This window comes from Fundulus heteroclitus, unplaced genomic scaffold, assembly GCF_011125445.2.
Source record: "Fundulus heteroclitus isolate FHET01 unplaced genomic scaffold, MU-UCD_Fhet_4.1 scaffold_186, whole genome shotgun sequence".
NCBI lineage: Eukaryota > Metazoa > Chordata > Actinopteri > Cyprinodontiformes > Fundulidae > Fundulus > Fundulus heteroclitus.
Window position 1 is genome coordinate 1 of NW_023396598.1, and position 14,199 is coordinate 14,199.

General features: G+C 37.4%; 1 protein-coding gene and 1 long non-coding RNA gene across 2 annotated transcripts; one reads left to right on the forward strand and one right to left on the reverse strand.

The window, feature by feature from the left end:
- Positions 1 to 1,659: 1,659 nt before the first annotated feature.
- LOC118558975 (myosin-3-like) lies at positions 1,660 to 5,965 on the forward strand (the record flags this gene model as incomplete). Its single annotated transcript, XM_036129584.1, is given in 7 exon segments — positions 1,660 to 1,715; positions 2,906 to 2,989; positions 3,902 to 3,982; positions 4,445 to 4,540; positions 5,176 to 5,271; positions 5,337 to 5,432; positions 5,558 to 5,965. Coding segments are annotated over 7 exon segments (518 nt in total), but the record flags the coding sequence as incomplete, so codon positions are not given.
- A 3,580-nt stretch (positions 5,966 to 9,545) lies between these two features.
- Positions 9,546 to 10,378, reverse strand: LOC105922794. Its single transcript, XR_001165710.3, has 3 exons — positions 10,321 to 10,378; positions 10,113 to 10,178; positions 9,546 to 9,753 (listed from the first exon to the last, which is right to left on the reverse strand). It is a non-coding gene; the product is annotated as an uncharacterized LOC105922794 (long non-coding RNA).
- Between the last annotated feature and the right edge of the window lie 3,821 nt (positions 10,379 to 14,199).

Here is a 14,199-nt window from a genome sequence, read left to right on the forward strand (position 1 = left end):
GACCTACATTTACATGGACAAAAATTATGGGAATAAAGGGCCGATCACGATAAAAGCCATCATTTTAACCAAGCCAATCAGAATGGAAGGGATGGTTTATGTGGACTGATAATCCAATCGAATGCATGGAAACGCTTGTTAGGCTCAATTAGTCTGAATGTCGCAAAGTAACCAGAGTGCGCATGTGAGCAAAAACTGTCAGGGCTCCCGATACAAGCTTTCTATTTGAAACATTAAAAGAGCTCAAAATTAATTATTTACGCTGTAACGTTTCAACCGTAATTAGAAGCTGGTGCAAGTCCAGCCTGGGCACTCAAGACAAACCTTGTTTAACGCTGCTTTGTTTACTGTTTTTGTCGTTCAGCAATGACAGAAGTTCTTCTTCTTCCCTGTTTCTCTTTTTATTAGGGAAATTTGATAACTACTCATATCAGAGTGGTTGGATTCCAAATAAAGCCAGGTGCATATAAATGCACATTACAATTGGATTAATGGATTGTGTGCCAATATAAATGGTACGATCCAATTATTATTTTTATCTGAAAACCATTTCAATCCGATCGTGACATTTCCATGCATGTAAACATAGCTATGGAGGAGTATTTATTATTTTACTGTAAGACCTGTGAATGTGGGCCCATCAAGACTCCATATTACAATGCAACCTCTTATTTTAATGCACTCCTGATGAACTACGCCGATTTCTTGCCATTACTTAACGTTGAATTTATAACCATATATTCAAAACAAGAGCTACCTGTGAAGTTAATGAAAATAGAATACAGGTTGTTTATCTTGTTTAATTTATACAGTTAGAATTACTTTGTAATAAAATTCAGTTTCTTATGTTGAGCTAGACATGTTAGCTTTTGGGATAAAAAACACAAAACAGCAGCATTGTGATTAACAGAGGACTATAATATATGGAGCTGGATCAGGTTCTTCCAAAGGCCCTATTTCTGTTGTGAAACACACTCCTGCTTACCGTATAATTGCTATTTTTGATATCTTGAATAGATAGTGTGATAACTATTTTTCATCCAGGCAATGTTTGTTTTTTCTAACTGGAACATATCGATTAAACAATAATTCCCCCCTTTGCTGTACTTTGAGACCGACCTCAACAGCGCCATCTGCTGTCCTAATTCAGGTTTTGCAATAATCTGTCAAAACGTGCTCCTACATCAGCAACAATAGCGACGCCAAAGATATCCAGCTCTATTCTGAAGACTTGATGTTTAAGTTCACTATTTCTGACAATTCTGCGATGTTCCAAGCAGAAACACATTTTTGATCTGCTCATTCAATTTGAAAAAGTAGGAGTGTTTATGTCACGGTATCTTTATCCCACTTGTTTTATCATTTCAGAGATGTTCTTGCAGGAACACCTTCATGTTCTCCTCCAGGATGTGTCTCCCTATTTTATGGGATTGGCCGCCACGCTAATGTCCGTTCTGTCCGTCGTCGTTGTGACTTATAAATGGAGAAGAAACAAAAACAACAAGTTACCAAGTAATTGCAAGATGTTATATGAAATATAATAAATTTAATGTTTTTGTCTAAGTGGTTAAATAGTAATTATTTGACGCAATGAACTGTGAAAATCAGGACCTGAAGGTGACTAATTAACTGACATGGACTCTGTGTGTCTGACAGAAGAACATAAAGATGAAACTAAAGACACGACAGGAGGCCAAAAGAGTAAGAAGAATTCTGTAAGTGGAAAATATTCAGAAAGAAACCTAAAGCAGCCCTTTGGGAAAAAAAAGTTTAACTCTGATCTACAGAAATGACGAAGTCTAGGTCGGCTGTGCTGTGGGATCTGAAGTCAACATCGTTTTCACAGGGTGTGAATGTGGAGATCTGAGGATATAAGAAAAAAAGACAATTTACAACCTCTTACAGGAGTAATAGCTTATATAAAAAAACACATTTTAAACTGAACTCTAGTTTCTGCTATATTTAATTTCTGAATATATTGCGTTTGATTGCCATCAAAACAACTGTTTATAAATGAGATAATATTTTTCATATTTTGTACAATATGTCTGTCTGGCTCTCTTGGCACCCTTTGAAAAGAGAAGATGTACTCTGGAGAATTATTTAAGACATTTAAATGACATAATTATAGTGACTACACTATAATTACAGTTCACAACAGTTCTTTAGAGTTTACTCTACCAGATGGCAGCAGAATGCCTCCAAAAGTTCATTTTGGGTTAAGTTGGGGAATCGTAGGCCTCTTCAGTTATGTTTTCAAAAGTTATTTTACTTATTTTAGTTTAAGCTCATTTACTATTCTCTAGTCAGAACACGTGCAGCATTTCGCCTTAGGTAGACTAAGTAGTCTAATTAGACACAACCAGTTTCAAGGACGGGAATGTGTGTACTGTTCAGGGAACCTGTCTAAGGATTTAAATCAGGTAGGGATGTACAGAGACACAGCTAGTAAGACATAGTAGATCATTTCATTTAGTGATTACAGGGGCTTGGATTGGATGCCTGTACAGAGTAACAGGGGTTGGACCCTTTTTTCATGTTTTGCTCACTTTTTTTCACTGAGATTTATATTAACTGGCATTTCAGTTGTGTTAAAGTCAACTCTTTTGATCTGCCACCCATTCAGCGGCCCATCCGGTTGGAACAGGGCGGACTTGTGCCTTGATTCAGCCACCTCTGGCCAAGAGGAAGAGCACCTTCTGGATTTTACTATAGCTTGTACAGTTGAAATTAGTTGTGTAGTTTTATCTGAGATAGGTTTGATTGAACTGGAACGGGATATTGCATGTATTTGCATTTAAACTGAACCTAATGCCTTTATTGAAATGATGTATTTTTGTAATCTGCAACTACAAAAATGTACTCTGTACAGCTTCTTCTCTTCTCTGAATTTTTTTCTCCAAAGACGAAGATGGCGACTCCAACCCAGCGAATGCAGGACTACCAGCAGTCACTGAAGATCATCTTGGCAATGAAGCGGATATATAGAGTACCACAGACACACTAAAACACGAGTTAATGCCTGGTGAAAACACTGTTTGACTGCTCCACTGCTTGTTGTGGTTCCCATTCTCCTACGTCCACTGTTTAGACTGCAAACAATGCGGTAGTAGTTAAAGCCACAATGACATTTGGATTTGCTTTGAACTGCTTTTTAAGGCATTAGAAGACAATACGATGATTTGGGAGGGGGGGTTTGTCATGGGGCCAGAAAAAAAAAAAAACACTGGGTTTTTTCGGCCAGTGGCACTGAAATTTAAATTCAGTGCAAATTTAAATTTGCACTGAGATAAAACTCTAAAGTATGATGCAAAGTTTAATCCGTTACTGGGGTGCCGTCACAAATTTTAGGCCCCATGACGAAAAAAAAACCAAAACATATATATCAATGGAGTATTTATGTGAGTAAAAAGTGTGAGTGTCAGTCATCTAAAAGCCAGGATTCCATCTTTTCCAGGAGAACTTTTTATATCAAACTAAAGTTACAAATTGTATCTTCCTCTTACCTATGAGTATGTTGTAGAAACGTGCCAAAATGTGTGTTTTTTCACCATGGGGATAAATAATAATTGTAAATTTCCTGCTGCTTTATGTCAAATTGCTATGCAAATTGTAAAGAAAATATTTAAATTTGGATAAAGACATGAAAAACTGAATTGACCAATCAAAAGCTGCAAATAACAGCTGTAGACAGAACAATTTGCAAATAGCTCTGAAAATTTATCAAGGATTAAAATACCATGACAACCCTGCAGTGATGTCAATAAGACATTTTGATGTTAGGATCATTCCACCTGCTGTAGGACAAACAAAGAAGATGTATTATTTTGCAGCTACACCTGAATTCAGGTTTGTTTCCACGAGAGAAATGAGACGTTAAATTGTCGTTTTGTGTTCTTAGCTGGAAGACCAAATCAATGTAAGTGACACCCTTCAAAAGACGATGGAGAATGACCTCAAGGCTGCAAGAAAAGATCTGGAGGTGAGAGGAAGAGTTTCAATAGTCTTTCATATCTCCTATTAGTCTGAGAATATTGAACCTTCTGTGAGCTTTGGTGCAATATATATATATATATATATATATATATATATATATATATATATATATATATATATATATATATTGTTTAGAAATAAAAGTTCAAAGTTTCCAGGTGCCCTTTTAGATTCAAAATTACAAGATAATCATATTTAAGCGTGATTTATTATGACCAATATTCAAACTCAGCACAAGGAAAAGAGTCTTGTACTACATCCTATAGTAATAATAATAGTAATAATAATAATAATAATAATAATAATAATAATAATAATATGTAGTTATACTGCCTTCAAAGTGTGAAATTTGAAGTCAATGTGTCATATGAAACTCCAGGAGGAAAAACCTGAATAATGGTCAAGAAATATGTTATTTTTCAATATGCATTTTTGTGTCTGATCGCAGAAGATCGACCAGCAGCCTGAAGAATCTGAGGGGCTGAAGGCCACGCAACTTGAACTGGAGAGCAAGATGTCAGAGATCAGGGACCTCCGTAAAAAGGTAACACGACATGTTTACGTCTTCATCTGTGAAAAACGTTCTTCAGTTTACATCAGCTAACATTTCCCATGCTCTCCTTCTCATCAGTACACACTGAGGGAACTAAAACAATACACAACCCAGTTATTTCTGTCTACTTTTAATTCAAAATATTATTTAATACTAGACAAATATGAGATTTTGTTGAAATTTATAATGGTGTCACTTGGATTAAGTCTTCCATATCCTTTATGTTGCTACTATGCTCCTAACAAACTCTATGAGCTTTAGCATCCCATCACCTTAAATGTGTTCTTTATGGCAAAATAATGCTGCTAAGTCACCTGCTTATTTCTTCCTTTATTCACGACAAGCAAAGAAGACACAAAAAATATTTTTACCTGAGGCAAAAAGTCCCCCTGAAGTAAAAATAATTCTTTTGGAGTTTGATAGAATATACATTTCCTCTGTGTACCACTAGAGAGAGCTATACTACAATTGTGAGAACAAAATCGTTTATACAGTTATTAGTTATGAATGATTTAATCTCATAGTTGTTATTTAAACAGTAAAAACATGAATTTGGAAGAATTAAATATATAAAATATTTAGTTTCTTGTTTGTGTTTTTATTCTTATTTTGAAACTTTTCTTTAGCTGCAAGAAGCCAAGCTTCATTCCGAGGCTCTCGCAGAGAAGAACCGGCAGAAGGAGGCTTATTTGACTGAAATAAAGGAAAGATACAAGCAGGAGGTAAGACAGTAGAACCACAGGCTTTTATCTGCAGGAGCGTCAAATAAAATATATTGAGGTTCCAGTTTAGGAAAAAAATCTATGAAGAGCAGCAGTGGAGGGAGGAGATTGACGAAGAGGTGGAGATTCTGAAGAAGAAGCTGGAGAAGAAGCAGAGCGAGGTTCATTTTTTATAACTTGTCTCTCAGGTTTTTTGAAAACATCAGGATCAAGCTCTAAGTGACAAACTTTGTAAATCTGAAGTGTTTTTCTTTGACAGATTGCTTCACATAATCTTTCCCTTCAGGTACGTTGAGTCCACTCAGGAGCAGAATCTGTGTCCAATGGAGACGAAGTCTTAACGATGGCAGAGGAAGAGGAAATCAGAAGCAGAAGCTTCCTAAATCTACCCGGTGAAAAAGCTGAACTTCCCCAGTTAGCTGAGGACAACTCAGCGACTGCCTTTTTATTTACAGCTTGAAAATGAGTCAATTTACTGACTTTATTGTATTAGATGATGATGAAAGATATTGAGATGCCTTGATGTGTAAATATTTAGTTTATCATAATCATCTAAGTGTATATATTGTGACAAGAGTAAATTATATTTAAAAGAACATGAAGCAGGTTTGGAATTCTTGTATGACTTTATGTTGACAATTTCACTTTTTCATATCTAGTGTGTATTTTATTAAAATATGTGTTATCTTATAAATATGTTATTATTAGCTTTTCTTTTTAGGGAGGTGTACTATGGCGCAACGAAGAAGAAACATGGAAATACTCTTTGACAATCCAATGCAAGATTCAGTTCTGAACCAGCTCCCTTTTTTAAAGACTTTTCTCCACTAAATATAAACAAAACAGACACATTTTGTCAACTAATTTCTTAATCCACCCACACACAAATACAGGCATGCTGTTTCCAAACTCAAGCTGACAATCGTGATGGAATGCTGTGTTCTTGTCTTGTTTTTTTTATCTTCATTTTATCTTTATCGACAACAGATGATGTACATACAGACGTTATGAGCCCATTGAAACTCTCAGGGGAAAGCTGACGTGGGACAGTATAAGTGTAAAAGAAAGAAAACTGCCATAAAAGATGGTGATAGTTTAAAAATATGGCAATACGTGAATCAAAGACCAAACGACTGAAATGGAAAACCATCGTTGTTTTGGGAGCAAGTAGCTGCAGGCACAATACGTGTTCTGCCCATCACCACTCATCTATTTTTCTTTAAATACATTTTGACATCTCTTATAGCAGCTACTCTAATAAAAAAACATAAAAAAAACATACATGTGTTGTCATTTGACAGCCATGATCACATCATAACTATAAATAACCACCAAAATATTGTGATTTCATGTATTATTTTCACCAGGAAAACATTATAGGTCAGTCAGTAGTCTGGGTTTTATCTTACATGAATGACCATACGGTTGTTAGTTATAATATTCCTTTCTTCTGTTCCTCTTTCATGCATAAAATTTGTCCTTTTTTCGCCTTGCAGACAAGTCTGACTTCTCCTTTCCACCCTTTGTTCTCACTGATTGCTCCAACTGAGACGAGGCTGATGGAAAGAAATTAACGAGTATGGTGACAAATGAGAAAATAGATGATCTAAGTTTATTTCATAATAAAATAGAGGGTGCAGGAGGGGTATTCAAGAGAGTATTTGTGTTTGATGCAGCGATTCAATGGCTCCTGAAATAATGCATATTCTTTCAGTTCACAGTGATGAGTTTGTAATTAAAGAATTTTATTCCCGTTTTCCTTCCGTTGAGAGGGGGGAGAAAGAGAGACAGAGGGAGCATCTCTTGTTTGAGGACGACTCCAACAAACAGAGCTTCACACTTTCACCAAAAGAACAGCAGAAAGGGAAACCTAAATGCTCAGGCTGGCACTCATCCCTGCCTGTAAACCGGCCCCTCCCGTTGAAACTCCCCTTCAACGGGAAGGAAAAACCTCCAGCAGAACCAGAACCAGGCTCAGTGTGAACGCTCATCTGCCTCCACCCACTGGGGCTTAGAGAAGACAGAGCAGAGACACAGAAGCTCACATTGACCCAGGAGTACTTTCTATGTTAGAGAAGACAGAGCAGAGACACAGAAAGCACAGCAGCTCACATTGACCCAGGAGTACTTTCTATGTTATATAGTAATAGCAGATTATCTGCCTCCCCTGGATGATGTCACAGCTAACAGAACACAAGACTAGGTGTACCTAATATGAAGAGAAAAATGACAGAGAACAAAAAGTTAAAAGTTTTTTAGCTAAATTAATGATCAGACGAAGGGTTCTGTTACCTTTTCCCTGTTTTCGCTCACAGCGGCAGATTCCTACAGCAAGAACTGGAATCTGCAGCAAAGGACTTTTAGAGAAGGTGATAAAAAACTAAACAGAAAAGCAGTGAAGTGAAAAGATTTCCATTCTGGCCAAAGGTTGAGTATTGGCTGCACCTCTGATGTCACTGCAACCACAACTTCCTGTTTAAATCGCACTCCTCTATGTAGAAATGTAGCAGCACAACCCAATAACTGAACCTGCTCTGTCTTGTGTTTTTAAAGGGGCTTCACTGTGATACAGACACATGCATGATTCTAAAAACTTTAAACATACAGTATCTCCAAAGGCAGAGTTGCCTCTTGATAGTTTTAAGATAAAAAAAACACTAAGGTATACATTTTAAAATAAATGTCCACCTGAAGCTGTTAACCTAGTCTTTCATTCTTGCAGTTTATTGTGCAGTTTGTGGTTTTTGCAGTGGCAAGTCCAAGCCAGCCCCAGCCAACAGAAATTATCTGTTTTCTCATCAGTAGTGTGTGGTTTTCCTGTAACATTGCATTACTTTAGGTTAGGAAATTAAAGCATGTACTGGTACATCACTATGCCTAACCTAAAACATGAGGTTGTGTTAAGGGATGTGAATGAAGGGGAGAATTGTGTTTTTACGTTTCTTGACAAAATAACTTCAGTTGGGGTTAAACAGAGCTGTCCAACGTCTGCATAATTTGAATGATAATTTTACAAATTTACAAAATGAGCTTAAAACTGTAGGGTAAAGCTTCCAGTTAAACCATGTGCCCCTTACTGCTGCCTGACTTCACTCAGAGTTTGATCTCTGATACAACAAACCATGAACAGAGTGTTTGAGAGAAAGGTAAACTTTTCTTCTTATCCATCTCTCTGTAAGTCTACAGGTTTTATGTGTCTGTCCACATTACGTTCCAACAACATTCAAGACTTTTTGTTTCATCGATGCAAAGAAATGGAACAGGACGTATTTAAATTTTTTTTAAATTATTTTAATTGAACTCATTTAAGTTAATGCTGACTTTAACACCCAGCGGTAAATTACATTTTTCACACAGAGCTTGAATGTTCAAAGTTAGTTGCGTAGTCACGCATTTTGACCATAAAAAGAAAATACACAACCAAACATATGTTCAACTTCAAATAAAACAACACGAAGTGTTGACCCTAATAGTGTTAAACTAAGTGTTTACTTAGTCCTTTTTGAGCCTGAAAAGAATTTTGCAATCAGCAGACAAAAATGTTGATGTGCCGTCTGCCAGCAGCACTGCGGCTCTATTAGAAAGCAAGACTGCGGCAGTTTTTGCAGCTGGAGCTAGCAGACCTTTCTGCAAATCCTCGCAGTAAACTGACAGCCTGACGTGATCGAAAACCAACCCAGTCAACATGGTAAGGAGTACGTTTCATTTTCGCACCTCTGCTCGGCTCCAATCCTTCTTGTTTACTCTTTGCGGAAATGTACGATATAATACTTCTGATCATGTGGTCTTGTTATGGTAAATTTGCCCAAAAGCGCTTTGTTTACCAGCAAATAGAGCAAAAACAAAGTTTAAAATGCAGAAACAACATATAATGAGGGAACAGGGAGCCATATTTTAATCACAAAATCTTTGTGTGCAACCAGAGGGAGCTACTGGTATAGGAACCGTACTACGTGACTACGCCCCTTAATGGGAGACGTGCAGTCAAAATATAAATCAAAATATAAATCCCACAAGTGTACAAAAAGTTATTTAGAGAAGCAAACATGGCATAATTTTCTAATTAAGATATCCGACTCCAGGTTACAGATGTTATTATTGCTTGAACAGTGATTCATCAGTTTCATCGGTTTTGTTTTTTGTCAACAATCTCTTTTGCAACATTTGAACACAGATTTTCCCAATTGACAGAAGAGAAAATGCATAACTTTGAAAATAAACTTTGTTGACAGACTCTTCTAACTCTTATGATCTCTCCTTATAATGTTATAAACTGTAATCTATTCAACATTTGGTCTTAATTACTCCAGTTTAAAGTCGAGTCATATTTTCTGCACGAACATGAAAAGGTTTGCCCTTTGTTCCCGTCCTGTCTGTGGGCTTTATAAGTCACGACTCTTCCCCGAGTGAATCCGGGTCTGAGGACAGGTCTGTATACAGCCACAGTGGAGAATACGGAGGAGCGCCCCCTCTGGAGAGGACCTGAAAAATATCAGCCAACAACCCAAAAAAAGTAAAAAACAAAACATTAGCTGGAAAATTTTTTAGAAACACAACATTTCAACCACACGCATACTGTTTTCCACATTCTTTATTGTTTGATTATACTAAATTAATTTAGCTTCTCTCTTTTAATTTGAATTGATTGAAACACGCTTTGAAGGCTCTTATACTTAAACCAAGCTTATAGGATAGGTTTGAAAATCATAGACATAGAAGCATCTTATTTTAATAGGTTTTGATGTTTTATATAATAAAGTTTGTGACCTAAAGGACATCCTGTTGATCTGACCAAAATTAGAAACATCTTACGTCCTATCCTGAGTGTTTAAGAGGTTTACCTTTTATTCTGCATGTGTCTTTGTTGATTGTCGCAGTATACAGCACAGCTGAAGATTCACGTTTATCTGCTGAACAGAACAAGTTTAGTTGGGATCACAGTCACTTGCAGCTTAAATAGAAATTTTAAAAAAAGATTTTGCAGATATTTCAGGATTAACGTGGACACTTTCTCTGCTCCAAACAAAGTAAAAGTGTGTCGTGTCTGACCTTGGGGGTTTCTCCACAGACAGATAAGCATCATTACGAAAAGTGAGACGCTGGTGACCATCACAGGAAGCACGGTGTTTCCAGAGAGAGGGCGGTGCGACTCAGGAAGTCCTGCTTCTGAACAGAAAAAACACAACTTAGAGTCTCCAGCAGACAGATCATGGCTGATCTAAGTGCTCAAAAGCACTGGAGATGTTTCATCCTTAATGTAGAAATAGCAAAAGCTGTTAAATAAACTTTTTAGCGGAGAAACCCCTTTATGAAACAATTTAAACGTAAGCTGCCTTTTGTTGAAATATTTAGCTTATATACAGACTAATTTGGCTTAATCCATGTCTACTAGAATCAGTTTAGCCTCCAGATATCACCCTAAATTATTTTAGGGTTTCCAGGTCGCTTTATCTACTCCGTACAAAATTTGCAATAACAACAGATGTAGAGGCAGTTTGTGTTAATTGCCTTAAACTGTGTCTTGTGTTTATTTGAAGCAACAGACATGACCGTCACTATGTGTTGCTCGATATGTAAACCACAATAAAGGATAATCTGTAACATCTGTTGAAATATGAAAGATGACAACAAAACTTGGAAATATGGAGTGGCATGAGTTAGGAGTAGGGCCCAGAGGTAGACTGAACTTATTGAGTTTTCTCAATAAGAACGGAGGATCTACAGAGAAGTACAAGGTGGTCCAGATAAGGAACCAATGCATACCACAAACTTGTACATGTATCTTTCAAAGCTTTTTTTATTTTTTCACTTTGCATCATGCCAAGCAGTCAGTAACCTTTTTGTGTTTTCATAGGGTTTTACGTCCTGTTTTTGTGCGTTGAAATGAAATGAAGATGCAAACTGGCAACTGGTCATTTGCTTATAAGTGGAAAAAACAAAGTCAGCTAAAGATGAGCTAAATATTTCACCCACTAGATTCCAAAAGTTAAGACGCTTTCCTGGTGCCACTGACCTCTGACGCTCAGCCAGCTCTCTGGGGATTCTCCAACTTCATGTATGAGGCACTTGTAGAGTCCTTCGTCGGACTTAGAAACACGGAGCAGGGTTATGCTTCCGGTCCAGCTGCTGCCGATGAAAAAATCATCTTTAAAAAACTTAGCTAGGGGACTTTCAGATAACGTCGTCCTGGTACTACATCGCAGATCGAGATCTTCTCCCTCCATCACTGGAAGTGCAGGACTCTCAAGGATCAATTCACCGTCTGAATAATAAAAAAAAACATTTCTGTCATTAATACTGCTCTTTGCTAAATACTAGTTTGTGTATCCTTTACCAAAAACCAGAGGAGTAGGTTAAAAAGCAACAAAACTTGCTTCACAGTTGCCTGACAGGAGTACCATGAGTCCTGCACATTTCCTGTCAAGTCTTTTTCTTTATAGCTCACAACCTTTACTTGGAAGGTGACGTACGCAGGTTTCAGGCCCCATTTTGTGCATACTCAAGCTTTAGAAGCGAGGCGCCTGAACTTTCAAACTTTGACCTGACTGCGGTACGGGAACGGACAGTTAGGTCTCCAAGCTGCAGCTCATTTTCTTCTCCTCGTCACTATAACTCCTCTTCGTATCAGTTCACTGTGGAAATGAAGACCCTGATTCTTTCTTTGCGGGTAGCCACTGTGTTATGCGCCAAAAGCTGAAGTCTGGGTCCCTATTTTAACGTCCCCACTCTGTCCGTTTTGGGCTTTTCAAAATAAGTCCTCTATAACCCCGAAAAACAATTTTGAATGCAAACAGTGTTAGAATTTTCATGACACAAACAACAAGGGTATCTAGACTTCTGTCAAACATTTACGTTAGAATCCTACAAAAAAAAGCCTTCTGAACCAATCAACAGCACGAGAATGAAGAGTTTAATGAATTCCTTACCAGTGACGGTGATGTTGATGGCATTGCTGCTCCTCCCAGCCTCAGATTCACACCAGTAGACTCCAGAGTCTAGCTCATAAAGTTCACTTAGGAAGCAGGTAGATTCGTTTCTCCCGGTAAAATATGACGGACAGGGGGAGTTTATGCATCTGGATGTGTTCCTTTTCACTGTCCATGCAGCGGGGTTTCCCTGCTGATCACAGTTCAAACTGAAGGAGACAGATTCATACTGGAAGAACTGCGATCTGTTTGGAAGGACCTGAAGACAAGCTGTAGAGATGTAGTTTAAAAACGCCGTCACTGACCGGTTTATATGTGGATTTTATCAGAGATTTCATTACTTTTTTTTTTTTTAAAAAGCACACAAATGTAACTCCTTTTCACAACATGTGTATTACTTACCCATAACAGCGCACAGCGTCGTGGTCTCCATTCTGCATAATGGCTGAAGAGTGGCCTGAATACTGGCTGCAGCAGAGTCACTGCGACCACAACTTCCTCTTTAAGTGTAAAACTCCTTGTACAAACATCATACCTGACGTATCAACATGTAAAATAGACCCAGTCTAAAAATAAAAACTGCTCTGATTGGCTTTTTCATCATTTAGAGACAGCAATATAATAGCTACACACAATGAAGTGTATTTTGGTAAAACCAAGTCAAAATTATGAAACATGATTATGTAACATGATCATTAAAGGTGTTATAGAGGGACCTTTTTCCATTTTAGTCCCATGTATACCACTAGGTGGCGGTGTATTTCAGGAGTTTCACATAGCCAACACAACCATCTCTCTAAAAGACAGTTAAAATATCTTTAAAAAGATATAAATAATAGGTTTTAGTAAGAAAATATTTTATTTAGACAGGTTAATATACAGAAATCTCCAGTGTAGTGCAGGTTAATTAACATTTCCAGGTCCAATTAACTGTATTTTCAAGAAGATTTTTCCTGCAGTGGAAAATACTTAGGAATTGTTCTAAAATGTTTTATGCTAAAGGTGAGATAAAAGGACATTTAGATATGAATTGAAAATTTTCTTTGTGTTACTCTGTTTCGCGTGAAGACTAATTAACTGGACAATAAACTAATGGCAAAAATTTAAACAAAAATTGTGTTAAGGTCAATAAACTGGTTAAGGAAGGCAAACATGAGCTATAAACATTCACAATAGATATACAGGCTTTATTAAACCTTCATTCACCACAATACATTTTTACTACCAAATGTCCTTAATATGTGGGGAGTGCAGTCATCATGCATCTATGGAATCTAGGTCTAGGCAAAAAGTAAGCAGAATTAATTTATCAGCAATATACCTTTTAAAATACTTTAGACCATTGCAATCAGATGTGAAGGGTGCCAGTCTTAGGGCTGTTGATTTAGGGTAAGATTGTCCTGAGTTCAAATCTCAGGTTTTCTGTATATGGTTTTCTAGTTTTAAAAAAAAAAAATCTGATCCTCCCATAAACCTAACTGCATGTTAGGTTTTAAACTTTCTTTGGTGAATGGGTTGTTGTATCTCTGGAGCGGCCCTTGGATTGATTTATTAAAATGTATAGCCACTGCATCTGCTTCCAGCCGCTTGAGGGAATTAATTCCCTACCCGCAGAAACACTTCTGGACCAGGTCATGAAGCCCCTTTTGGATTCTGCGCCACTTCTCGGACCCAAACAAGGCTGGCGGCTTCCTTTCTTTACACCGTCTACTTCTCTGAGAATTAACCGCCACTACCCTGTCTCTCTCCCTTGCAGTGGTTCCAGTTCCAGAAGGTTTCCGCACCGGCTACACAGATCATTCAATAAAATCTTTGAACTTTACTTTTGTGTCAGTGGAATTATTGGGTCCAGAATCAGAACCTTAACACCCGGCCCTGGAAGGCCACATTCCAGGCTGTCAAAAGCAAAGCATCGCCCCAGGTGTAGTCATTAGTGCATGGCCTCGTTTCTACAAAGTCACTTTTTATGAGCACTAGAATACATATTTGAACAAACACACAG